Below are 25,666 nucleotides of genomic sequence, written 5' to 3' on the forward strand. Positions count from 1 at the left end.
GTTGGCCGGCGTGGGCTGAGCGCTGTTCTTCAGCAGGCAGGGACACAGGCTGGAGTAATCTGTGTCCCCACTCGGTCTTCTTGCTGATGGGACATGGGCCACTTCATCCCAGGAAGAGGGCAGGCTGCTGCAGGGCTTGAGAGCTCTCGCCCACAGAGCTTGGTGGTAGCACCAGATGCGTGCTGTGGGGGTCCCAGGCCAGCTGTGCTTTCAGACCTGTGCTTTCCAAAGTCATTACAATGTGCAGGGGTGTGTGGTGACGTGAGGTGGCAGAGCTGTGAAGTCAGGGGTCTGTGCACTCGCTCTCTCAGTGGGGTGGGGCGGGGGGACTGGCGTCCCACTGCCTTCCTTCCTATCCCAAGGACTAGGGAACCACCCGGAACTGAGCTTCTCGTGCACGATGTACTGTGAAGCTTGTCTTGTCACAATGCGGCATGCACCTCGGGGGTTGTGAGCACCACTGGTGTGTGTGGTGCAGGCAGCAGTCACTTGGTAGTATGGCTGGAACCCCCAGGTTCTGGAGGGCTTTCTGGGGGTGTCCACAATGTAGGAGTCCTGTGCTGTCTGTACCCTGGAGGTCCTCAGGGTCCAGTTCCTTGTATATATGAATCACCTGCGATCTCACTAAAACTCCAGTTGTGACTAGGCAGTCAGTGCCAGGGCTTGGCCATTTCCATCTACTTCCGTGGGGGGCTCTGAAGCCCACAGAAGAGGCAGGATGGGTCCTGGTCCAGCCTGGATGGTGAAGGGAAGCATCCTTCGTCGTGTGCCTGCATCCAGCCCGCTTCCATGTGCCTGGTTCTTTTACTTCCTGTAATAACTGTATTCAGTTATTAAGATGACCCTAAGTGGGCATCGAGGAGCAGGGGACTTTGGGGTTGAGGAGAAATGGATGAGGGTTCACAGCAAAGACGACTTGAAAAAGAGGAGGAGGAAAAAATGAACCAAGAGAAGGAAGGGGAGAGAAACGTCCGAGAACAAGGGTATGGTGTCTCCTTTTACACATGAAAGCCCAGCATTGGGTAGGTGACTTGAGTGTTAACTGCCCCGAAGGTCCTGAGCCAGGATTCAGAGAAGACACTTGAGGTCCGTGTCGTGGGAGGCAGCCGGAGGGTGTGTCGGGATGTTGGGACTGTGGAGGGGAGCTGGTGCCACCTCCATAGGAGACTTTCTCTGAGACGCCCTCAGGTGCTTTTTCCTCCTCTACTTGGTGACACTGGCAAATCAAACCATGTCCTCAGCCCAACACCAATCTGTGCACCTGCATGGAAAAGCCACTGTTGTCACATGTCTCTTCTCTCTCCTTACTCTGTCACCTTCTCTCAGTGTCTGAATGTGCCCCATGTTTTAAAAATGTCTCTGGCGCTGGGTGGGGTGGTGCAGTTCAAGGCCAGACTCGGCAAGTTAGTGAGGCCCTAAACAACTTATCAAGACCCCATCTCTAAAGGGGCTGAGGTTGTGGCTCAGTGGTAGAGCACCCCAGGTTCAGTCCCTGCTACCGAAGGAAAAAAAAAATCCCTCCAGGACCAGTACTGATGTTTTCTGTTAATCACCTTAGTTTACGGTCACAGGAAACTCTCGTGCCCTTGTGGGCTTCTGTCTCAATTGTGCAGACTTAAATGAGTCTTGTGAGCAGTCACTTGATGAGGATTAAGAGCCAGGGTGACCCTGCCTGCCACCCGCCATCAGAGCCTTCTGCACGGGATGCTCTGAGGCTCCTGGTCTTGGGAGCACTGCTCTGCCAGCACCATTCTTTGATTGTATGAGACGTCCTGACAGAAAGCCTCAGGATCTGTGGCATCAAAGAATTCTTATGTGTGAATGTCAAAGCTGCTGAGCAGCCAGGTGTTTTGTGCGCTAAGCAATGGCACAGTCAGTATTGGAACCACCAGCTGACAGGAAGTGCCGCTCAGGGCAGCACTGATTTCAGTGGTGTCTGATCTCGATGCCTCATGAATCCGAAAGGGCATTAGACAAATGAAGGTAGGAGCTAAGGTGCTCCGTTGAATTGTTTGGCAGGGTCGGGAGTCCTGGGGCCCTCAGAGCTGCAGTAGAGCAGGCTGCCTGCCCCCTGGTGGACCCAAGTCAGTCACACCCTGAAGTCCCCAGGAGCCTCTCTCTGAGGAAGTGTGCCTGTTCTGCACTGGTCCTGGGAAGAAAAAAAAAAATCAAGTGATCTATTCCTAGAGCCACCCTCAAGCCTGCCAGGAGTGCGTCCTGGATCGGAGAGAAGGGACAGTTCACCATCACTGAGGGCAGAGGAAACAAAAGTGTGTGGGGGGGTGCCACCCTTCTCCTGGCCTCGTGTCCCAAAACAAATCTTTGAGACAGGTCCTTTTGGAGTATGTGGCCCTCAGGAAAGCCACCCTTTGCCTAATGTGAGAGGCAGGGAAGTTCAGTTCTGCCAGAGGCCAGCCGCCAGGGCCTGGGGCAGTGCTGCGTGGGAGGTCCCGTGCCCTCAGAACAGCCCCTTGCAGACAGTGGCATCAGGATTGGCAGATAGGTTTCATCCAGCTGGTAGAATCTGCCTAGACTGTGTTGAGATGGGTTCTGGGAAACCCAGGCTCGCTCTAGGGGCATAACTGACGACTAACCACGGATGGAAGGGGAGGAGAGGACGGACCCCTCCAGCCTAGACCCAGGTCCCAAGGTGCACTTCCTCCTTTGCTCACTGTCTGGCTGTATCAAAACAGACAGGCTGGCCAGGTCACATGGGTCACCCTCACTAACTCCTAGTCGGGGGCAGGATTGCTGCTCGCTAGAGCTGGAAAGAGTGTATTTCATGCCATCCCTGGAGGGAGGGAAAGGAGGACCTGTGTCTTAGTTAAGAACCTTGTGGCAGCTACATACCCAGAAATTAACAGGAGATGGAATGTTGTCTTCTTCCCATCATCTCCTCTTGTGTTTGATGGAAGATGGGAATGTCCCTGACCAAACCAGGGCCAGGCTGATGGACATGACCAACTTCTTCCTCCCCAGGGACTGGACTGGAGGCAGGAGGTTCAAGCTTTCAGTTTCAGTCCTGCTGCTCCTTAGCCATGTGAACTTGGGCCAGTACTGACCTGAGCGTCCTGTCTGTAAATCAAGGTTGATCTCTCCTCACATCTGTTGAGGGTGGCAGTGAGATGAACCGTCAGAACCTGGTGGGTGGTGGGCACTCATGAGGGAGGCCTCAGATCATGGAAGCAGAGGGCCGTGGGTGACAGAAGAGGTACCGGAAGCTTTGTTTCTTGTAGTTCCAGGACTGTGTGAGACACCTTGGTTAGCTGTTGCTCACAGAGATCAGAATGGGCATCTGTCTCTCAGAACCTGCTCCCATGAAAACCCGTGTCTTCCTCTAACTGTCCCTGAACTGTGAGGCAGGGCATAGTTGCCAATGTCACTTTCCTCTTGGACCCCAATAAGGATACCTATGGATTCTGTCCTTGTGTCTGGTGGTCTCCTCGTGCTTTCCCTGCCGGGCATCTGAGCTGCACTTGATTGGAGAAGTGGTCTCAGGTTCTTGGGGTGGTGTGCTGTGAGGTGCCACCTGGTTCACTGGTAGACTTGTTCCTTGACTTAAGCACCTGATGGCAGGTGCTGCTGTGACTCAAAGGCCAGGCCGGCTCAGGCTCATGCTCCTCCGCTGTTTCTTACAGCACCACTCAGGAGGAGAGGGCTTGTGGAGTGACCTCACACAACCCCTGGCCAGCCAGAGAAAGAGAAGACTGCCAAGTTCCCTTTCCACAGGGGAAGGTGGATTTTGATGCTATTGTAGAGTTTGGGTGGTGCCTTATCTTAATAAATAAACGTTCATGATTATTTAGGTGACACACCCCCCTTTTTCCTATTATTTTAGCACCTTTTGTGCCAGTAGAACAGAATTTGTGCTGGTCAATCTGCAGATGGTCATTGGGAAGGCAGTGCTATTGGATGAGAAATTCGTTATGAGCACTTTGCCCAAGAGTGTTGAAATTCTGCACAAATGGCAGTTTTATAGGAAAAAGAACATGATTCCCAGGAAAGAGGGAGCAGTCCCTTTTTCCTACTAAAAGTCAGATGCTGGAGACTCCCAACTTGGCTTTTAGAGGATAATGTAAAGAAAAGTGAAAAAGGAGACCTCTGTCGATTTCACTTCTGTATTTTGGGATTCTCCCCCAGTAACACGTCTTATTCTTTCAGTCATGTTTTTGAGGGAATTGCATTAGAGACAGAGTATTGTTCCTCTGCTGGTATCTTGGGCTGCTGCGGCCACTGCTGTCCAGGAGGGCATGTTCAATCACCACGAATGAGGGCAGTAAGACCACTGGGGAGAAGCCACCTCCCCATGAGTGGCTGGGAACCCTGCGGCTGCTGGGAGAGCCGGCTCTGCTTTGCTACTGCTAGGGCTGATTGGATAACAAAAGATGATAGGGTTTTATTTTTGTGTTTTGCTGCGCTGGGGACCAAGCACCTAGTACATCCTGAGATCTACCACTGCACAATGTCCCCAGCCCACTAACAGGTCATCTTTAATCTTCATGTGCAAAATAGATAATATAAGATCTTGTGTAATCCTCCCCTTGATGTAGCAGGTGGCGCTACGGCCACTTTTCAGATGGGAACATCAAGTTCCAGAAGGTTGACTGGGCAGCTTCTCTAGGGCCACTCGGCTGGATCAGAGCTGGAGTCAGAACTCAGCCCTGGGGTGTGCAGACCCACACATCCAGTGTGCCTGCAGGCGAGACCACCCCTATACCTGCACACAAGGCCCCATGTGTCAACAGCCTGCGGCATTGGTTGCCTGGCTGCACCTGTTTTTTCTGACCCAGACTGGCCTAACTCCCAGACTGTTGGGGCTGAATTAGCCTCTAAAGAGGCAGAAAAGGCCCTGTGGGGAGAGGGAGGAGGGTGTGAAAGAGGATCTCCTGGGGATGCTGGCTGACGCCACAGGAGCTTCTAGTTGGACTGGTTTCATTCTCAGAGCCACTCCCCCTGCACAGCTCCTCAGGCGACCACCTCAATCAAGCACCAGAGGGGTTGCTGAAGGACAGGAGTCGCGGGAAAGGGGAGCATGTGGCTCTTGCCACAGATGGATCTAGAATATAGGGGAATTTTGACTGGTTAAATTATCATAAGCTCCACTGCCTCCCTTGAATTTGAGACAGGGAATATGTGTCTTCTGGTGGCCAGATCTGGAGGGCAGAGTGGTGTCTGAGTCCCAGGGAAAGACGACTCATCAGAACCACAGCCAGACGAGCTCCACGCCCAGGTGACTCATCCCCATGAGCAGGACTCCCTAGTCACTAAACAGCGTCTGGTCCTTCAGCCTTTAATCCCAGGGCTGACTCTTTCTCACAGTGGCAGAGGGTTCCCTACTCCATCTTTTCTCAGGTCGTGGGGTGCTCAGGCATGGCAGGAAGAAGCCAGCATTCCTGGAAAAGAACTTTCCTAAAAGCCTGGCACAGTTCGCATGAGAAAAGCAATATGCGGGTCTTTATGCATCAAAACATCTCCTGGGTCAGTTTTCCAAGCAACTAAATTCTTTTAGCAAATTAAGTGCCACTGAACATCTGTGAGGATGCAGTGGGACAGCTGGCCCTGGCACTGTGTTAATCTGTTTGATGAGAAGACACAGGAAGCAAGCTCAGAGAAGGCAGTGCATTAACAAGGGCAGGGGATCAAAATGGGAACTGAGCACCTACATGACACTCCTTTCTGTTTGAAAGCAGAACTGGCCAAAGTCTTGCCCTTTTCTTGACCTGAGAGGGAGCCTGGTGCTATAAAAATCTGCAGACTGGCACTATGCACGGTGGGGACATGGCTTTGCTGAGAGGGGTAGTCCAGGTGACCCACGGGGGGAAAAGAGACTCAGAGTTCATGGATCGTGACGAGATGGGAGTGGGGCCCTTGATGTCGGAGGGAAAGGTTGGCGACAGGGGTGGCCACTGTAAGGAAGTGCACATGAAACTTGGCACCGCCATCCTGAGGGGTCTCAGTTCAAGGAAATTAGAAATCAGAGTCCCTGCCAGATGGTGTAAAGTTCAGGGGAGAGGAGGGCGAGCCCTGCAGGCTGTGTGCCTCACTCTCTAGACGTTCCCATGCCCCGGGTGGCACCTCCTCTATGCTTTGTCAGGCCAGCAGGTGACACTGACACCTTTGCTTCATGTAGATGACAATAAAGGGTTTGGACTTTTATTCTAGAATTCCAGAGAGGATGCTGGGGGGACGGGAGTTTAGTTCTGGGACTGTGGATCTGGATGTTTGGGTGTTGGCAAGTGCTGTATCAATCAACAGCTTCGTTACTAACCTAGGAGGCCATGAGCCTTGGTTGAAATGTCATCTGGGCTCCGAGAGCCATGTGCGGCACCCTGTGCCGCCCTCTAAATACAATTCTCAGAATGCCTGCTGAAGTTAGCTGACACCACAGCAGTGCAGGACTATCACAGGAGAGAGAGATGGAGAGCAACTTGGCACCCGCTTCACCGTGGCTGGAAAGAGTGTGTCAGCATCCTTGGAGCTGCCTCCCCTCCAGCCAGGCCCTCGCCCCACCCTCTGCACTTGAGCTGGGGTTCCTGCTGGTGGCAGCTGCACAGAGCAGTTGCTGAGCTTAACTGTCCCCACCCAGCCTCGTAACATGTCCTACCCTCTAGTCCAGAGGGGATGCAGTCGCCTCACCCTCCACACTCTGAACACCTTTCTTTTTATCATGAAGCACTTAGCACCTGACCCCAGCTCCTAGGCATTGACATCCGGCTTGTAACCGTGACAGGAGCAGAAGCGCAAAGCACTAAGGCAGAGCACAGAGGGCCAGGTTACTGGTCAGGGGCCTGTGCACAGCAAGGGTTAGATCTGGCAATGGAAAAGAATTGGTTTCTCCCCATTGATTGTTTCATCCAAGGATATGAGTGGGAACGCAGGTTCAGCCACGCCTGTCTGTAAATGCATACACAACATGAACTGTCCTCAACTTGGCAGGTTTGATAACTCTAAAAATGCTCTTTTCTTTCTTTCTTTCCTCCATACCTTGAGGCTTCCTCTACTGGAAGCTCAGAGTTGGCCCACTGGCCCCTTGGATTCCAGGCATCCTAATCACTTTTACTGCCTGCATTTCCTTTTTATTCTAAAATTGACTTTGACAGAGCTAGACCGCAGGGTCCTCTGCTACTGAGAGGTTCGCATCCATAAAAATACTTCATCTGGGAAAATGTTCTGGATTTGACTGTCTTTATCAAATACATAGATTCAGAATTCTGTAAAAATTCTCTCTGAAATGAAGCCTCCTAGCATGTCCCCGGGGAACGTGAGGAGGACAGACTTGAGCTTTCACCTTACATAGACCTTCGTGCTTCCGTGGGTCCAGTGAGGAAGCTGAACCAAAGAGGCTGCAGTCCCCGTGTGAGCTCTGAAATTCCATGATGCAACTTTCGAAGTTGAGTCAGGAGTTCCTGAAATAGCACAGAGGGCAGCACAGGCCTCAGGGTCTGGAACTGGAGCAAGGTATCCAGGAGGAGAAGGTAGGCCTGGGTGACCTAGTAAATACTGTGGTCAGAATGCACAGGGCGGATTTGGAGAAATGGTCCCTGGAGGATGAGCTGTCACCCTTCGGAGATGGCATAGCATGGCCTTACTTGGCAAACCACTCTCAGGGCAGCAGACAGCTGCTTTGATTCCTTATGAAGTCCTGTGGACGGTGATCAAGATCACACCTGCCTAGCACTTGTTTCTCAGTGTGTCCAGCAGGGCTGACCTTGAGTAAAACCATTGCAGTCCTCAGTTGTCCCATCTATGAACCCATCAGATGCAAGGCTCTGTCCTGTGGAACAGCTTGTTAGCGAGGCTCGTGACTGCTTATCTTTGTGTACCTTCAAAGATAAACCTAAGTGCGTTCCCCTGAAATAAGAGTAAAGAACTTCGGAAAGCTGTCTAGGTGGGCTTAAAAACTGTATTTTGTACCAAATTAATAAGAGCAAGATTAGAAACAAATGGAAACCAGAAAAGAATAGGAGAAAACCAATGAAGATTGCTAAAATCCCCCATCTCACCACTGAGAATGTTCTGGTAAGTTTCTTAGTTAATTGAGAAGGCCGGGAAGTTGCACAAATGGAATCTCCAGGGCCAGCTGGGATGCTGACTGGGGAGGGGCGAGTCAGCCTGGTTGTTGTTAGGCATCTCCAACGGGCCAGCCCTGCCCTCCACCTTTCTGTCCCCCTCTGTGAGTTCTGGTTTCCTCACATGGCAGCCCCAGGTGCCTAAGACCCAGCTGTGCCACGCAAGGTGGTGAGCCCTGCCTTTTCACAGGTGCCCAGGGGACAGTGCACCTGTGGCCCCAGAATGACTTCAAAGAATGATTTTGCAGCTGGCTTTTCTGGGGATTTCATCAGAAGTGGGTGTGGCTCTCCCTGCTGGCAGGAGCTCGGCTTTGTTACCTCTGTCGTCCAAGAACAGCTATTAACCGAGTCTGGGAAGGGTAATTGGTCATTACTGCCTAGCTGAAGATTATATAATGTGGCCTGTTTTGGTAATGTCACTCAGAGCTCAAAACAGAACTGTACTGACACCTCACCTTGTGAGTACCCTGGACAGCCTTTCTGGGGCTTAGTTGGTAAAAGAGAAACTGGTGTCTCTGAAATCCCAGAGATAGAAGCTGTACAGAAGAGAAGCATTGAAACTCGACTTCATACCTGGAGTGCAGTGCTCCCTCGATGCTGGCTTTGTGACCATGGGCTGGGGACATTATTGACTGACACTTTTGCACAATGCTTTCCAGGTTATGGGACACAGCCGTGTGATCTCAGTGCAGTAGCTGGTGATCGCTTTCAAAAAACAAAACCAAAAACCCAAGAGCTAAATGAGCTGCCCCTTTCACTCTCTGGTACACACTTGGGAGAACCACACCTCAGAATCCACTTGGCTTCTAGAAATTCCAGGCACTAATCCTTATCCTGTCGCAGGCTGCTGTAGAAATATAGGGACTGTGTGACAGGGATATTGTATGTGGTTTGAGTCAACTGTCTTTTTGGTACCTGAATTTGGGGGTAGACAACAAATCCCCAGGTGTGAAACCTTTCTTAATAGACTTTCAGAATAACAGAAGGATGGAGAAGGAAGTACGGATTTCCTATATGCCCCCTTCTCTTTCTATTCCCCCCCCAGTTTCCCTATTTCATATCCCTGTGGTATACATTGCTAGACTAGAATTCTGCACTGTTTTATGTACTGTTTTGGTACTGATGATTGAATCTAGGGGCGTTCTACCAGTGAGCTACACCCCTAGTCTTTTTTGAGACAGGGTCTTTCTGATGCTGAAGTTCCAACTTGCAATCCTCCTGCCCCAGACCTTGGAGTCTCTGGGATTACAGCTCACTGTAAGTCCAGATTTTCCATTCAGTCTCGCTCTTGGTGGTACACAGGCTACAAATGTGTGATGACATGGACCCACCATCAGGGCATCACACAGAATAGTTACAGTGTGCTGAAAAGGCCTCGGTGCTCCACCTAGTCGCCCCCACTATCTTGCTGTGCCAAGAGCTGGGATCTATTTTTTCATGGATTAATTTTATTCATTGAGCATAGAGATCAACCCTAGTTTGTTACTGAGAGTGGTAGATTGTGGCTTTTTCTTTTACTGTGATCTTAGAAAAATTAGCTCTAACTGGTAATTATTTCAGTGGTAATAACAATCCTAACTCACCAAAGGGGCTTAACATGTACCAAGTGTTCTGTATTCCTGTCTTTGCGAAGTTCAGCCGCCCCCCAGGGATCCTCTGTGTGTGTGAACACGTGGGGAGACTGAACCTATTTCCACACCACCCCCCACAGTCATTCCTATCCCTCTTCCTGTTTGTAAGGTAGTCAGAAACGCAGCTGCCACCTCCGCTGAAAAGACAGTCTTTCCTCTAGAATCTTCCCAGAGGGGCTTCTCAGGAGTAAAGAAGCAACTTCTCCCTTTTCCTAGAAACCATCTTCCTTCCATGACCCTTTCATCATCAAGCACCCCCCCCCCAAAACACCTCATTCTCTCATCTGGCTAGAGAAGAACAAAGCGTTACAACCATTAGTGTTCCCCTGTCCAGGTGGCGGGGTTCTCCACCTGGCAGAGTTGGTCTACGGAGGTGAGGGATTCTCAGGAGTCTTTCTTAGAATAGCCTCTCAGTTGAACCTGGAAAGGGGGAAAAACAAAAAACTTCTCAGAATGGCAAACAGAGTGTTTGCTTCTTACAGTCCAGCCTCCTCCTCCTCCCTCCTTCCAGTCAAGGACGTTTCAAGAGGCTGGTCAGTGCCGCCCCCACCTCCTAACTTCAGGGTGTGCCTTTGCAGGGACTTTTCCAACTTTACCTAGAAAAGAAGTAACCAGAACCCAGCGCTTGTGGTCAGCCTGCTTCCGGCTGTGGCTTCAGTTAGTCTGTCTGCTCTGACAGAGGAAGCAGTGACAGGAACTGCCCTGGTTGGACCAGGAGGTCCGTGCAGACAAGGCTGCATCACACTGGCATGTGAGATGCCAGCAGCGAGGAGAGGGAGGGGAGCAGAGACGCATGCCACCCACAGACCCTTTCCCAGCCCTGCAGCCACACGCACTGGCCCCAAGGTGAATCCCTGTGTAAACAGAGTTTGTTGAACAGCACTTTCCAAAAAGGCAGTAGAAGCCAGAACAGTGAGACATGGGATTGTGCAAACATGCTGGACCTTGGGACACCGGCTAGCTGGAGAGCTGTGGGTGACAGGCCTCCCTGGAATGATGGAGCACACAAGCTCACCATGTTGAAAGTCTTAGCTAAAGAGAAGGTCCCTGGATTCGGTCGTTGTCTCTGCTCCTGTGCGAGGCACTGGGAGAGTCTAAACGTTTTCATGTGGGATTGGGATTCCCTGTGCTCAGGTGGGTCAGGTCAGTGGAGTTTCTCTTCCTGAGCAGGAGGCAAAACCAGCTGGAAAGGGAGAGGACAGCTTGGCTAGAATCGCTAATTAATTTAACTACTGGCTACTGTTTGATAATTGGAGATTTGACTCAACAGCCCAGGATGTTTAATTAAAATGCTAGGGTTGTGGCTCAGAGGTAGAGCTCTTGCCTAGCACTTGGGAAGCCCTGAGTTCGATCCTCAGCACCACACAAAAATAAAATAAAGGTATTGTGTCCAACTACAACTAAAAAGATATATATATAAAAAATAGTGGCAACACCCGGGATCTACCCACTTCTGTGTGTGCTGTCCAGGGCGTACCATTCCCTGCAGTTTGTTTTGTGCAGACTGGGATATTGGAGGGGTCCCACCCACCCCAGCTTTTCATAAGGAGGCTTTGGAGAGGAGCCTGTAGCAGGGGGCTGGTAAATAACTAGACCAGGAAACTCCTTTCCTATCTGTGCATTGAAGGTACGCTGGGAAATGGAGGAGAGAGGGTTATCCCTCATACGTGGTCCCCAGCAAGCACAGCCTCCCTGTGAAGGGGTAGATTTTGAAGTTGGAGTCAGTTGCACGGCATTTTTTGAATTAAATATAAAAATATGTTCAATCATCTGCCATCAACTAAAATGGACACTCTAGAAAGATGTTTTTTTCTGCGTGTGCTTATATGTCTTCTTGGGCAGTGCCTTCCTGCCCCAGGATTATAGGTGTCCTACTGACAAAAGCACAAATCAAGTTAAAAAAAAAAAATTAAATCACAGGATCTGAGAGCCTCTGCTTCAACAATGAGGTGAGTGGCAGTCATCCTCGTGTCAGGGTCCCCACCTCCCCCCCAGAACACCTGTAGGCACTCAGGCCTTGGTGCCAGCTAGGTGGTTCAGCTAGGGAGCTGACATTTTCAGGGCAGAGACCCCGTCTTTCCCATCTGTACTTCCTCATGCTCTCAGGCCTGGGCTGGGCACAGAAATTGTGCAAGTTCCCTAAACAGCTCTTAAATGGAGGAAGTCTGTGCACGTTGCACCAATTTGTTTAAACACCTTTCTAAAGTTCTTCCTGGGGTCAGGGAACCACATACACTGTGAAAGCAGGTGGGAATCTGCCACAGAACAATTCTCATTTTCATCTGTCGTTGTCTGATCATTTGTCATTAGAATAAGGAGACGTGGCTCCCTGAGCTTTCTCTGTATGCAGACTTGTGCACGGATCTTCCAGAGACTTTTGAAGATGTCATTCATGTGGACTCTGGAAATCTTCACTTTCTATTTTTCTGGAGGGTTTGCTAAACAAATGCACCCAGGAGATGTCAGATTCACTTGCACCTCAGTCAGCTAAAGTCCTGGCTGTTCCCTGAAATGGCAGCCACACGTGTCAGGCAGAGTGACTGGACCTCTTCCTGCCCTCTCCGATGTGTTGAGGCTGCCTTCTTGTCTGCTCTGTCTGTTCCTTTCTAGAGGGTCCAGGGTGCCAGACTGGCTTCCTACTGCTCTCTGCTGTATCCTCATCATGAAGCAGAGCACTGAGGGTTCCTGAAGTGCTTGTTGAGTTTGCCACAAGTATTTTTTTTTTAAATACTTTCCAGTGTTTACACTTCTTATTCAAATTCATATAACTATCAAATATCCGACCCCCCCCCCAAAAAAAAAATACTCAGTTGGAGCAGTCTATGATTTCTAAGCACTAGATAATTTTTAGGATCTGCTTTGAAAAATAGCGATTGGTTTCTTGCTGCCGCCTACCCCTACCCTCCCCAGCCCCTGACAAACTACTCTCCCTTTCAGAGCCTCGGATTTCCGCATCTTTACTTACAGTGGTGGGACTGGTGATCTCTTAAGTTCCCTCCTGGCAGTACGTTTTGTCACATCCCAGTTGATGGGCTAACTATGGGCTCCCGCCTTTGACAAAGCAAGTGAGACTTTTGTCTCCTCCTCTGGGATTAGTAGCAGTCACTGTGGTGTCCAGGACCTCTTATGCCTGGGTTGGGCTCCTGGCTTCTTCAGGTGGGTGCTCCCCATCCCCACTCCACAGCTGGCCCAGGAGGGGGAGGGAGCTCTTCTGAGAAGGTAGCTCCATTCCTCCAAGTTGCGCCAATATTGAATGTGGGCTGTTTCCTTGGTGGGAAAATGGGGCTATCAGGTCTGAAGGGTGGACACTGGGGCAGTGAATCTAATTAGTGATGGCCACACCATGGAAAACTGATTACCAGTGGAGAAACACTTATGTTTCTAACATGGTAGCTTAAAAACTGTTATTTTGTGAAATGATCTTTTGTCTGTTACTCTGTGGTGGGAAATGAACAGAGGGGTACGTGAAGGCACTTGTGAATGAAGTGCTTATGTCAAAGTCTGGGAAGGCAGAGATCATCTCTTTCCTCTCCTGCAGTCATTGCAGGCGATTCCGACGTGCTGTTTTCACATGTCTTATCAAGGGTGCACACAGGACACAGTGTCGCTCCATCCTTCTACAAACCAGGGCAGAGTGTCTGCTGTGTTTTCCCAAAGGTGGCCCTGGCCCTCATGATGCAGGCGGGCTAGTGAGTTCCTGCCTGCGAGACTCTCCTGATGTCTTGAGCAAACACTCTAAAGTAGATGTGCTGCCGTGTGACCAGTGTGCTGTGCCTGTTGTGACATTTTCCAACTAGTTCTTATATGGTTTCTACCCTGTGAGGTTGCCTTAGGTCACGACACAGTTTAACCATTTCACTTGAATCATAATATTTAGATATGCCTCATGGATTTTACTTTTCTTTGGGCGGGGGGCTACTGGGGATTTAACCCAGAAATGTTTCACCTCTGAGCCACATCTCCAGTCCTTTCTATTTTTTATTTTGAGACTGGGTCTTGCTAAGTTGAACAGGCTGATCTTGAGCGCCTCCTGCCTCAGCCTCCCTAGTTGCTGAGATCATAGACATGTACCACCACACCCAGTTGAAGCCTTCTGTGTATAACAGAGGTTGGAAACTCTGACCAGCAGACCAAACCCAGCCTGCCATCGTCAATATTTGAAAATAAAGTTTTATGGGAACACAGCCACACCATCCACTTATATATATGGTCTGTGGTTGTTTGTTACAACTACTCTGTATTGTAGTCCTCAGAGACCATGTGGTCCACAAAGCCAGGAACATGGACTGTCAACATTCTCATTATATTAAAAAAAAAAAAAATGTTCCTGACCCCTGGTGTACACAAAGCAGAGATAGCATGCTCATTGTGCGTGTTTGGGGAGGTAGAAGCATGATTACTTCTGGAAAGTCTATTAAACTCAGCCTGCCAAGACCAAAATGGGCCAGGTGAGGAGGACACCAGATACATCTGGAATGAGTCAGCTTTCTTCCTCTGGCTCGAGCTGCTCTTGTGCTCATACCTGCCTCTTTGTATAGAGCCTAGGTATGAAGAAAGCTGTGGAGGAGAAGGCGTATGTGGTGGGGAGGAAGTGTTTCTCACCAGCAGTGAGAAACACTGTGCCCTCGGGGAAGGAGGCCTCCTACAGTGGACAGCTCCCATTAAGCTTTTCAGCATGGGAAGAACAGGAAACCAGTAGGGTGGTATCCATAAGCTCTGAAACTGGGAAAATGATTGGGGAGTCCCCAGGCCTTCTTTTCAGCCTCTTCAACGATCCCTTTACCAGGCACATTATATTGCACTTATCTGTTGAAATGCCCGAACCCGTGGGCTGTTAAAATCCGTTTCACTTCCACAATGTATGCAAACAGTTGTGCCCATATAATACTTTTTTAAAATATGCAGCATAGGGGGTTGAGGGTATAGCTCAGCTCATGCTTGCCTAGCATGTGTGAGACCCTGGGTTCAATCCTCAGTACCACATAATAAAATAAAATTTAAAAAGTTTAAGAATATGCAGCATACTATGAGCTACCTAGAGTAGGCAAGTTCAGATTCAGAAAATAAAATGGAGGCTGCCATCAGTGGTTTGGGATTTCAGTTGGGAAGATTGAAAAATGTTCTGGTTTCCAGGTACGGTGGTGCATATCTGTAACCCCAGCAATTCCAGAGGCTGAAGCAGGAGGATGGCAAGGTAGAGGCCAGCCTCACCAATTTAGCAACACCCTGCTTCAAAATAAAAAGGACTGGATTATAGCTCAGTGGTAGATTACTCCTGGTTCAATCCCTGGTACCACAAAAAAAAGAAAGAAAAATGCTGTGGTGATACTTGCACAGCAGTGTGAATGTACTTCATACCACTGCGCTGTACACTTCAAAAATGGCTCAAGTCTGCTGTGCACATTTTACCACAATTTAAAACAGAACTCATCACCAGCCATATCCTGTGAAAAGACCAGAGCCCCCGCAGCAGTATTCAGAGTTGCAGATCAGGACTCTAATTTGGAAACCTTCTTTTCCCCTGAGTTAAATGTTAAAACAACTTCCTTTTCTAGGAATTAAGAGGTCCATTATGTTCCCTTTAAAAGATCATTACTGAATAGTTAAAAAGTATAATAGCACATTTGTTTCACAAGGGACAGATCACATAGAGACGCCACGTAGTCCAAACGGCATGGTATGGCGGCCTTTTTGCCCCTCTACTAACTCCCACTCTTTCTTTTTCCTTCATGTGGATTCTAGGAAAGAAACCTTGACTGGTTCCCCAGGATGAGAGCCATGTCCTTGGTCAGCAGCGATTCCGAAGGAGAACAGAACGAGCTGAGGAACCTGCAGGAGAAGCTGGAATCCACCATGAAGCTTGTCACTAATCTTTCTGGACAGCTGTCAGAATTAAAGGACCAGGTAAAGGAGGGAAACCCCGACTTCCCAACACACACATGCCCCTGAAATGGGACTGGAGGGGACAGTTCTGCAGTCGTCATGTTACCATGTTGAAGTACTTAGCCTGAAAGTGGGGGACTGGGCAGGAGAGGACAGACCCGGCACCATCACAAGATAAGGCCAGTAGGAGTGGCCACTGCTTTCAGTGCTGCTAAGGACATGGTTTTAATATGAAAAAAAAAAAAGTCAAAATGCAAACTACTTTACCCAGGTACTGGACCAAAAAAAAACATTCTCTTTGCGGAGACAGAATGAAAAGCTCTTTCTTGTTTGGCTACTTAGCCCTCAGATTTCTCAAATCTTCATCCAAGAGATGTAAATTCGGCATCCTGGGATAAACTATAGTCATGGAAAAGCCTGTTTTGGTTCATTCGTTTGCCAAATGCTTATGAAGTGGCTGCCAGGTGCTGGGGATGTGATAGAAAGTGACAGAGACATAATCTCAGGTCTCCCAGAGGGTGGGAGTCCACAGAAGTACTGCCCTTCCTGCACCTATGATAAATGCTTTACCTTTTAAGGTAAGGGGAGCAGATTTAAACCAAACCCTGTGTAACCCCTTAAATTGAACACTCTGTCACCAGGTGATTACCTAGTTATAGGATGGCCTGTGCCCTGCTCCTTAGCAGACTGATCTTGCATTTCTGTAGCTGACAGGGATAGTCATGTACAGACAGGTACCGTTCAGCATTTTAAGTTTCTGAAAGCTTTCTCTGTAGACTAGATGAATTTGGTCCAGGCAACTTTGGTCCAGGCAACTTGGCCCCGGAGGTAAGTTGCAGGGTGCACCCCCCAGGTGATTGGGTACATAACTGGCGAAGGCTTCATCTACCACCAACTCTTCAAGATAAAGCAGGATTATTAATTAGGCTCTATGCACTAAGTTCCATTCCTTTTGAAACTAAATTATTCCCAACTAAGCGCCCCCCAATGCCAGCTGGCCTCAGGTCTGATTTTTTTCCATATGTATTCAGATATAAATTTTAAAAAGACGAATGAAGAAAGCAGACCTTATTGATGAAGGCTGCCTACAGCCCTGAGCTTGGTGGCATCCTAAAATGAATAATACCTGAAGACTAATCAAGATCTAACTAGATTACTTTGCTTCTTAACTGTTTGCCCTGCTGTGCAACATTTGACAGATCTTGGCAAGACTGAACTGACTTGTGGTGCTGTGTCCTTGCCCGTCCGCAGGGCAATTTCTTAAAGACCCTCCCAAGCTGGAGTTCTCATCCTTTCCCTCTGGAGATATTCAATTTAATCAGATGTTTTAAATTAGGTTCCCAAAGAAGCTTACACTGATCTAGGACAGACAAATGAAGGAACTGGCTCACCAGAAAGTCTGGTGACACGCATCATGTGTGCTAGGTGTGCGTGGCACCAGAACTACAGCTATAGGGATATCCTGGCTCCTAAGTCCCACGGCAGCCCAAGTTTGTTCTTGCTCATTCGTGACTAATGCTCATTGTCACACCTGGATGCTCTTCAAGGGCTCATATCTTAATATGAGGAACTGGATATTTCCAGTTTACTAGAGAGTCTCTTAAAATTTGTCATACAAAACTGCTATATTTTGGGGTTTGCTGTGGTAAAACCAAGCAAGCCCTTCCCTCCAGCCTCTCCCAGTCCTTTGGGTGCTGAGAAGCTGCTGCACCGAGGACGACTCGGCAGACGCTTCTGTGCCTGCTTTGCACACCAGTGAGCGTGGTGCAAGAGTTGAGCCAAGTCATTTCACCCCAGGAACACAGGAGGCTCTTAGGAAACTTGTGCAACTTTAGGGGACAGGGCCAGGGTGGGAGCTCCTGACCCCCCCAGCGTGGGCTTGTTTTTGTGTTGTGTATGTGTTTGTTTTGATTTGCTTTGTTTTGTTGCTGTACTCCATTTTCTTGTTCACTGTTTAAATTCTAATTTTTTTAAAAAAGAGGCCTAACGTTTCACAAGTTGCATCCTGCCCATTGGTGGAATGGGGGTTGCATTTTTTAAATACAATGTAGAATCATTCCTATTAAACTTAAGATTTGACTAAATATAGATGTTAGAACTAGAATGGTTTTATACTGCTTAATCCCAGGGCTTTTTCAATTTTTGGTTTTAAAGTTGAAAGCACGCCCCTCCCTGAGAAAGATTTTGAGATTGAACTATTTTTTTTTCTTAGAAGATAGCAAAAGCTACAAAGAAACATGAAGAATCAGTAACACATTCTTCAGCACTTTTCACAGGATTGCTCTGCTTAAGTTCTAAGGTGCCCAGAATTGCAGAAAAATTCAGCATAGCTTCTGCAGGGAGGGCACTTGCTTCCTTCAAAATGAACCAGTCAGTGTTTTCTTTCAATTCTATGATTTCTAACAAACCTTTAGTGCATTTGCATGTTGAGTAGATTTGAATTTTAATGTTTGTTATAACAAAATTTCTTAAACCGTTTTGCATTTAAAAAGAATCGCACAGATATATATGTTGGAGAGCTCCTGGATCTGAAATAATTGTGAGAATTCTTGCCCTCAAAAGGGAAAATTTTTGAATTAAGCCCCTGGAATGATTAACGAACAAGAAACTCTGTAATAGATATTTTCTAAAACAACCATGAAAGAACACCATTCACTGAGAAAAATGTGGGAAAACAGAAGCTGCTTCATCACTTAGATATTTTGTAGATCTTCTGAGCCCAAAACCAGCGTAATGGGACAAGGGTGGTTTCAATGTGGCTGGCTCTGGTTTTAATCCTTACTGTCCCTGACCTCTTTGGTGGTGGTTGTCTTAAATGACCAACTTGGGGAGGAACTGCTCCTATAGAATGTTATTAGTCCACAGGTGGTTGGTCCTTTTTCTGTTATGCCAAGAATGGTTGGTTAGGATTGTTATGCTAAGTAAGTATTAATCATGCATCTCATCTTCAAGTTTCCCCTCCCAAGAGATTCTGAATACTAAATGTGATTCTCTTACATCCTTATTCCAAGGAGGAGAACTAATGTAAGACCTTAATATTTCTTTTTTGCATGTTTCCTTCATAATGCAAAAGAGCCTATATTGAACAAAGGGTTAACTTTCTAGAAAATGCGTCTGGCTTCCCGTAGGACACTCACCCATCGTTGCTAGGAATATAAGAAGTGCTTGGAAATCTGGATCATGTTAGCATGTTACAGCATTTGGCATTTTTCATGCAAAAAGGTTATCTTACCAACATTAACTGCTTAAGGAATAATAATTTTTTAAAAAAAGATTAGAATATGGTCCCAAGTTGTGGAATGGAGGATTGAACAGAACTTACTGAATGCATTCATGTTCCTTATATTATGCTGGGATCATAAAAGAGGACTAAAACAACGTCTGCCCTCTCGGGTCCCATAATTAGCGAGCGAGATGGAGAAGTAGATTTCTCAGAGTTATGGTGTGGTGTGAGGAGCTGAGAAGCAGGTCCCGGATCCACAGTGAGGCTGAAAGGGAAGAGTTCAGCTTCCACAGCCTTAAGCAGGTGGCTTCTGAGCTGGCAGAGAAACACAGTAAGGGGCTTCTCAGGAAGGGAACTGGCATGAGCAAAAGCATGACAATGCATGGCACGCTCAGGAATGGCAGAATGTTCTGGTTAATCCACATCGCCGCATCAACCAACATTGAAAACCACAGAGTGGTCAGGTGTAGCAGTTGGTACAGGGACACAAAGATGAGAGGTCTAGCCTCTGCCTTCCAGAACCAACAGTCTAAATTGGGAGATAAGGAAGTTCAGCATGAATTATGCTTAAACCTAAGCAATGTACACCAGAGGTCTGCACAGATCGCTCTGGGAATAAGGCAACAGGGAGATGCCTACGACTGAGCCTAGGGAGAGGACTGGGGTCGAGACCGCAGAAACCTAGCCCAGGGTAGGGAGAGGAGCAGTCTGTGCTAGGCAGCCACTCCCAGATTCTGAACGCCATCATCCACACAGTTCTATTGAATAGATATTTGTATTCAAGAAACGCTTCAGTTCAATGTCTCAGTTTTTCAGGCGCATCATTTCGGAGCATAATTTTTCAGGACTGTAAAAAGCAACTCTGATAATATCTCCTGTTTAGAATGATTGAAATAAGGACCCTATTGTAACTTGAAAGCAGTTCTTCAAACACTATTAAGATCTGTTATAGAGCCAGGCATGGTGGTGCACACCTGTAATCCCAGCAACTCAGGAGGCTGAGGCAGGATGATCAAAAGTTCAAAGCCAGTTTAAGCAACTTAGTGAGGCCTTACACAACCCCCAAAGACCCTGTCTCTAAAAATTTATATATATATATATATATATATATATATGGACTGGGGATGTGGCTCAGTGGTTAAGCACCCTGGCTCAATCCCCAGTACAAAAAAAAAAAGTTATAAACCAGACTGGTGTTTTAGTGTCATGGGCGAACCTTCCTCCTGTGCCAGCCTTTGCTACCAAGAGGCTGTGCTCATTTGTGCCCTCGGCCTATGTGTGGCTGCATCTGACTTGTACAGCTACAGTATTCTTTGCTTCTGGTTTAGACTAGAATTCTTTATTCCTCCTTTTCATTCCAAACTAGTTTATATACCAAGGTCAGCATTGCTTCCACTGCGCATTCTCAACTACGTGGGAACTCTGAGGAGTGTACCTGTATTATAAGTGGGACTTTTCTAAATATGTTTTGATGTTAAAATCTCAACTGTGGTTACTTTAGATGTGAATGTTAATGGATAGCTTTGTTTCAGATGTCCAGAGAGAGAACCCTGTGACGTTAGGCAGAGGATCAACTATTTGCTCTGATATAGGTAACAGATCAGAATGCTGTTATAGTAAGATCTATAGATACATAGAGCATGTGTGTGAATAGGCAGAATTGAGAAAATAACAGAGCCAGAAGCTATGTGAGCCGTGCAGGACTGGGCTGGGCAAACCTGGATGGTCAACAGTGTTGGCCCGGTTCCTTAGAAGGGTTGTAAGACTAAACCTGACCTCTAATTGTTATTGGATGATAACCACTGACAAGAAGACCAAACGCTTTAGCAATGCCCACTTCCTTCTCTTCTATCACTTAAGTGACAATAGCATTGACTTAAATGCCATCTTACCTAAAAAGCCAATGAGATTGATCAAAACAGGATTAGACATTGTGTGTGCTTGCTATATACACTAGCTATCAAGAATTTTCTCCCATGCCACCTTTTAGATGAGAAAAAGATTATGTACCCCCAAATACCGGGCTCTTTCAACTTGTTCAAGTATAGGAAAGTGTACCCAAAGTGATTGTGGCCGATTTTGAAAATTATTAATGAAAAGCTGTTCTAGAACAATGGTTCTCACAACATATTCCAGGCCAGTGGCGTCTTTGTCCCTTGGGAACTTGTTAGAAATGCAAATTCATGGGCCCCACCTTGGACCTACTACATCCGTCTCTGCACGCCCTTTGATCTGTTTTCTAACAAAGCCTCTGGGATTGCTCTTGAACTTCAGTATGAGCCACAATTTTCTTTTTTAGGACAACACAACAATCTTGGATAGATATGTACTTGGTATTTGAAATGATCCGTTAGAATTACCTAAGAATTGGCCACTAACCTCTCTCAGTGGGGAGCATTAGGGGTTGGCAGATGTGATGACTTGGGCAAACCTAGAAAGCTTGAGCAGGACCTCAGGCTGGCAACTTAAGACTCCCTTGCTGGAGGCCATAGTGTTTTAGAGGTTGTAAATTTAAGAGAAAGAATGACCAAGTAATTGAGGAGTCAAGGAGCACCGATTTAACAACCGGGAGGTAAATATGTATACATAAAAGAAAGGTTATCTCTAGTACCAATAATTATGGAAAGAAAAATGACAGAAAAAGTTTTAATACCCAGCTTTGAATTAAAAGAGCTCAGCAGCTTTAAATAGAAATTTCAGAAAAGTATTTTTTGTAGGGGATGAGCCGGTCAGGCTTACTAAATCCATCTGAATGCTTGGGATTATCCAGTTAAGGGTTATTGGATTCCCTCTCAGGATTACCTGTCTAGGGCATAGTTGGCGTAGAGGGACTCCAAGCTAAATGTCTGAGGGATCAGGCAGTGAAAGGATTGAATGGCTGGTGTTTGAATTCAATGGGGGAATGTATTCCTTGTGCACGCAAAGCTGTCCTTAACCTAACAGAACCAGTGAATGTAGTATAGTGGGTGACACTTCTCTTCAAGAGTTGTCACTCACCCAAGGAAACTTTAGAGGCATCTGAAACATCCTCATTCAGTACCCTACAAAAAGCTTCTATTGAAAGCTTCCTTTTGGAAAAGTCTATTATAATTTAGACAAGAAGATTTACCAGGAGAGAAAGCATTTCCACAGGAGCCTAAAAATAATTACTTGAGAGGATAACTGATGTTCTAAAAAAGGAAAAAAAAATAACCATTTCACACTGAAGCTAGGTAAGTTCTGTTCTTTCAGGATATTTTGTACCAAAAATCAGTTCAAGTAAAAACTAAGATTTAAGCCAGGCATGGTGGCCATGCCTGTAATTCCAGTGACTTGGGAAGCTGAGGCAGGAGGATCCCAAATTCCAGGCCATTTGCAGCAACTTACCAAGACCCTGTCTCCAAATAAAACAAAAAGGGCTAGAGATGTAGCTCAGTGGCAAGGCACACCTGGGTTCAACCCCTAATACTGGAAAAATGACAAAGACCGACTTATTTTTGAGACAGGGTCTCACTAAGTTGCTTATGGCCTCACTCAGGTTTTGTGGCTGGCCTCCAACTTGCCATCTTCCTGCCTTCCAAGTAGCTGAGATTATAGGTGGGCACCACACACCTGACTTATCCGCCTCCATCCTCCTCTGAGATAGATAGAAATGACCTGGAAATGTGAAAAAAAAAAAACAGTTCTCGTTCCAAAGCCTCTACGCTCTTTTTACTCCTCCGCCCTCACTCCTGTCCAGTTTTAGGAAACCAGAAAGGTTGGAGTAGGACCTTAAGCCACTTGCATACAACAATTTAATATGTATTTCCTAGAGCCTTTTTTTTTTTAAGACAGAATTTTTTTAAATATTTTTTAGTTTTCGGCGGACACAACATCTTTATTTGTTTGTGGTGCTGAGGATCGAACCCAGTGCCATGTGCATGCCAGGCGAGCGTGCTACCGCTTGAGCCACATCCCCAGCCCTCCTAGAGCCAGCACCAACTGGGTCAAGGGAAAAGATCAGAATGCAGAAGATTAAGTAGACCCTACCTATTCCCGAGACTGCGCCCCATCCTCAGGAGCACTTCAGACTGGAAACCCTCCCTTTTTGCTTTGGGTTGCGCAAGCCCCTTTTTCATTGGAGCTTGGCTTAGGAAGTGGTCTCTCCTGGCCTTCAGTTACACTCAGCAGCTGTTGGTGGCCAGGGCCTTCTGGGCAGTATTTGGTTATTCTGGATCTCAGGGAGCTGTGAGGACATTACTCATCTTCCCAGATGACTCTGTCACTTTTTTTTTTTTCCCCCTCTAACCAACCTCAACAAGCATCAGTGGGGAGAGGAACCCAGCTAAGAGCGTGGACTTATTCTCTCTCAACCCTGGGATTCTGACCTTGCTGCTTTTCTGGGTCGTATGGCGTGTTGTCACTGTCGTACAGAGCCACCATTTTCCAATGAGTCCTTCAGTCATTTGGAAATGGGTTCGGGAAACAATCAAGAATCCTATGCTTTTCCCGTTTTTTTGTTTCCTTGTGAAACAAGGAGCAAGCTGTACCTGTGACTGTTACCATTGCATGACGAGGTCATAGAATTCCCCATTCTGCCTCGGAAGATTCCCTTTTTGAAGCTGTGTTTGATACGGTGACAGTACACTATTTGTAGAAAGTGGGTTTCAGTACAAACCGTAACCACAGAGGTGAATCTATGGTTCAGAATATGATTTGACGTACAGGAAGTGTCTGGGTCTAATGATGAAACTTTTTAACTTTCCAGATGACAGAACAAAGGAAGCAGAAACAAAGAATTGGTCTTCTAGGACATCCGCCTCACATGAATGTCAACCCACAGCAACCAGCATAAGCAAATGAGAGAGGAACTGTATTGACCTTTTTTAATTATTATTAGCGTGGGTATGGCTAATTAGTTCTGATTCACCCACTAAGGTGACATTTATGCTTAGTATATTTGTAAATAACTCAGTTTTATACTGTATGTATATGATTGCTACTCTAAAGGTTTGGATATATGTATTGTAATTAGATTTGTTGAACGGCATGATGACATTTCATTTGTGCCAAAAATATTAAAAATGCCTTTTTTGGAAGGACTAAAGAAAGCACCTGATTTGCACTTGAACCAGATTATAGATTTAAAAGCATATGACATGTATTTTGTATTTAAAACTAGAATAGCCAGTATTTATGTTTTTTATAAAACTGTGCAATATGAATTATGCAATCACAATAAGTCTGTAACTCCCCAGTGTCCTACAGGGAGTGCACATCTTTGAAGCTGGTGTGTTTGTTAATACTATGTAATAAATGGTTAAATATCAAATGATGCTGCTGCCAAAATTATATTACTAGTGAGTTTCAGGCCCCTGGGCATTTTGTACCATGTAATTATCCTACGGTGAAGCTGTTTGTCGTAGCTAGTGGCATCCGTGCCTGACAACGCTCCATGTCTATCAGCTGTTCAGCCGGCGTTCATTTTAAGAAACGCAACTTTAGTTTCAAGAATACTTTAAGCTTCTAAATTGATCACTTAAACTCTTTCTTTAAATCAGAGGCCACAGTAGGTGCTCACTACTGTAGCTTGTGAGGAATGATGTTTTTAAAGGGAACTTTTTACACAGCGTTGGGAATCATCGTCATCTCCTGGGTGAGTTTGGATGTCACGGGATAGAGAAACAAGGACTGGATGGTTTCTAGAGTATTAGTCCAAACGGTTTTTCCTTCATCCAAACCAACATGCCCTTGTAGCTAAAATAATTAAAAGTATATACAGCCAAATTAAGGTGAAATGGGAACTAGCCCCTTAGAACCCAGAGTTGGACACTGACATGTTATTCTTCTGGAAGAGCCACGTTGTGATTTTCTTTCTGTGTCACATAATTTCTTTTCGGGATGGATGGAAAGTATGAAAGGAAACTTTTATACCTGTTGCCTAGTTTTGTACATGGGTCTCCTTTTACTAGAGAATCTCTCTGCAAAAATGTTTTAAAAAATGTATTGAAAGCAGAGTTCTGAAATGAGTCAAGTTTGTAAATGCATATATGAAAGTATTTAATAAATGATGCAGAATCATATGCAGTAACTGGTGGCTTTCATTGGGTGTTTCTTTGTGAATTACTTTCTTTAGGACCAACTTCAACCCCAGCTGGTTTGGTTATCAAAATGATTCAAAAATGCTGAGCTGGATGTTGAAAAAAAGTGACAGTGACTGAGAACCACTGGAACAAGTATTGGGGAGTATCTGATACACTATTCCTTTTTTCATCTAGGATGCTGACTGCCAGTCTGGCTGTCATGGGTACCCTGATACTCTTGACAAAAATCAGGCATGTTCTGTCTCAGAGGCTTTTCCCATGGATTTTTTTTTTTTTTTTTTTGCATTTTAAAAAATTATTTATAATATTGGGATACATTTGTCATAATCACAAAAGCATGGAATATAATTTGCTCTAATGCAGTCCCAAGCACTGCCCTCGCCCCCCCCCCCCCCACTGATCTTTCTGTACTTTATTTATAGTTTTTTTAATTACTATCCTGTGGATGTACTTGGTATTGAGCGTCACTGTGGAATACCCACACATGCACATACAAACGTTCAGTCAGACCCATTTCACTGTTCTTCCCTCTCCTGATCCCTCCTTCCTCCCCCTCAATCCCCTTTGTCTACTTCTCTCTCCTCTTTCTTGGAACTGGGGCTCGAATCCAGGGCTTCTTGCGTGCGAGGCAAGCCCTTTCCTCTATTTTAGTGAGATTCCCTTTTTTCTCTCCTTTCTCTCCCTTCACCCTTAGTTTGGACTTTTGCTGGGGATCTTTCTCTTGGTACCTACCCGTGTAAGCATCACTAACAGCTGGTTTCGGGCCACCTGGTCAGGGTCCTCCAGCAGAGAGTCTAA

General features: G+C 46.6%; 1 protein-coding gene across 1 annotated transcript in view; it reads left to right on the forward strand.

Annotated features, from left to right (window-relative positions):
• The window catches only part of Itpr1 (inositol 1,4,5-trisphosphate receptor type 1), a 306,399-nt gene extending 281,544 nt beyond the window's left edge, over positions 1-24,855 (forward strand). Inside the window, exons 58-59 of the mRNA XM_071605917.1 lie at positions 15,443-15,604; positions 23,533-24,855. Of these exons, the coding sequence (XP_071462018.1) occupies positions 15,443-15,604; positions 23,533-23,619 (249 nt within the window). The 3' untranslated portion in view covers positions 23,620-24,855. The remainder of the gene's footprint in view (positions 1-15,442; positions 15,605-23,532) is intronic.
• Positions 24,856-25,666: the final 811 nt, after the last annotated feature.

The sequence above is a fragment of the Marmota flaviventris genome, chromosome 20 (genome assembly GCF_047511675.1).
Source record: "Marmota flaviventris isolate mMarFla1 chromosome 20, mMarFla1.hap1, whole genome shotgun sequence".
In the NCBI taxonomy this organism is placed as follows: Eukaryota; Metazoa; Chordata; class Mammalia; order Rodentia; family Sciuridae; genus Marmota; species Marmota flaviventris.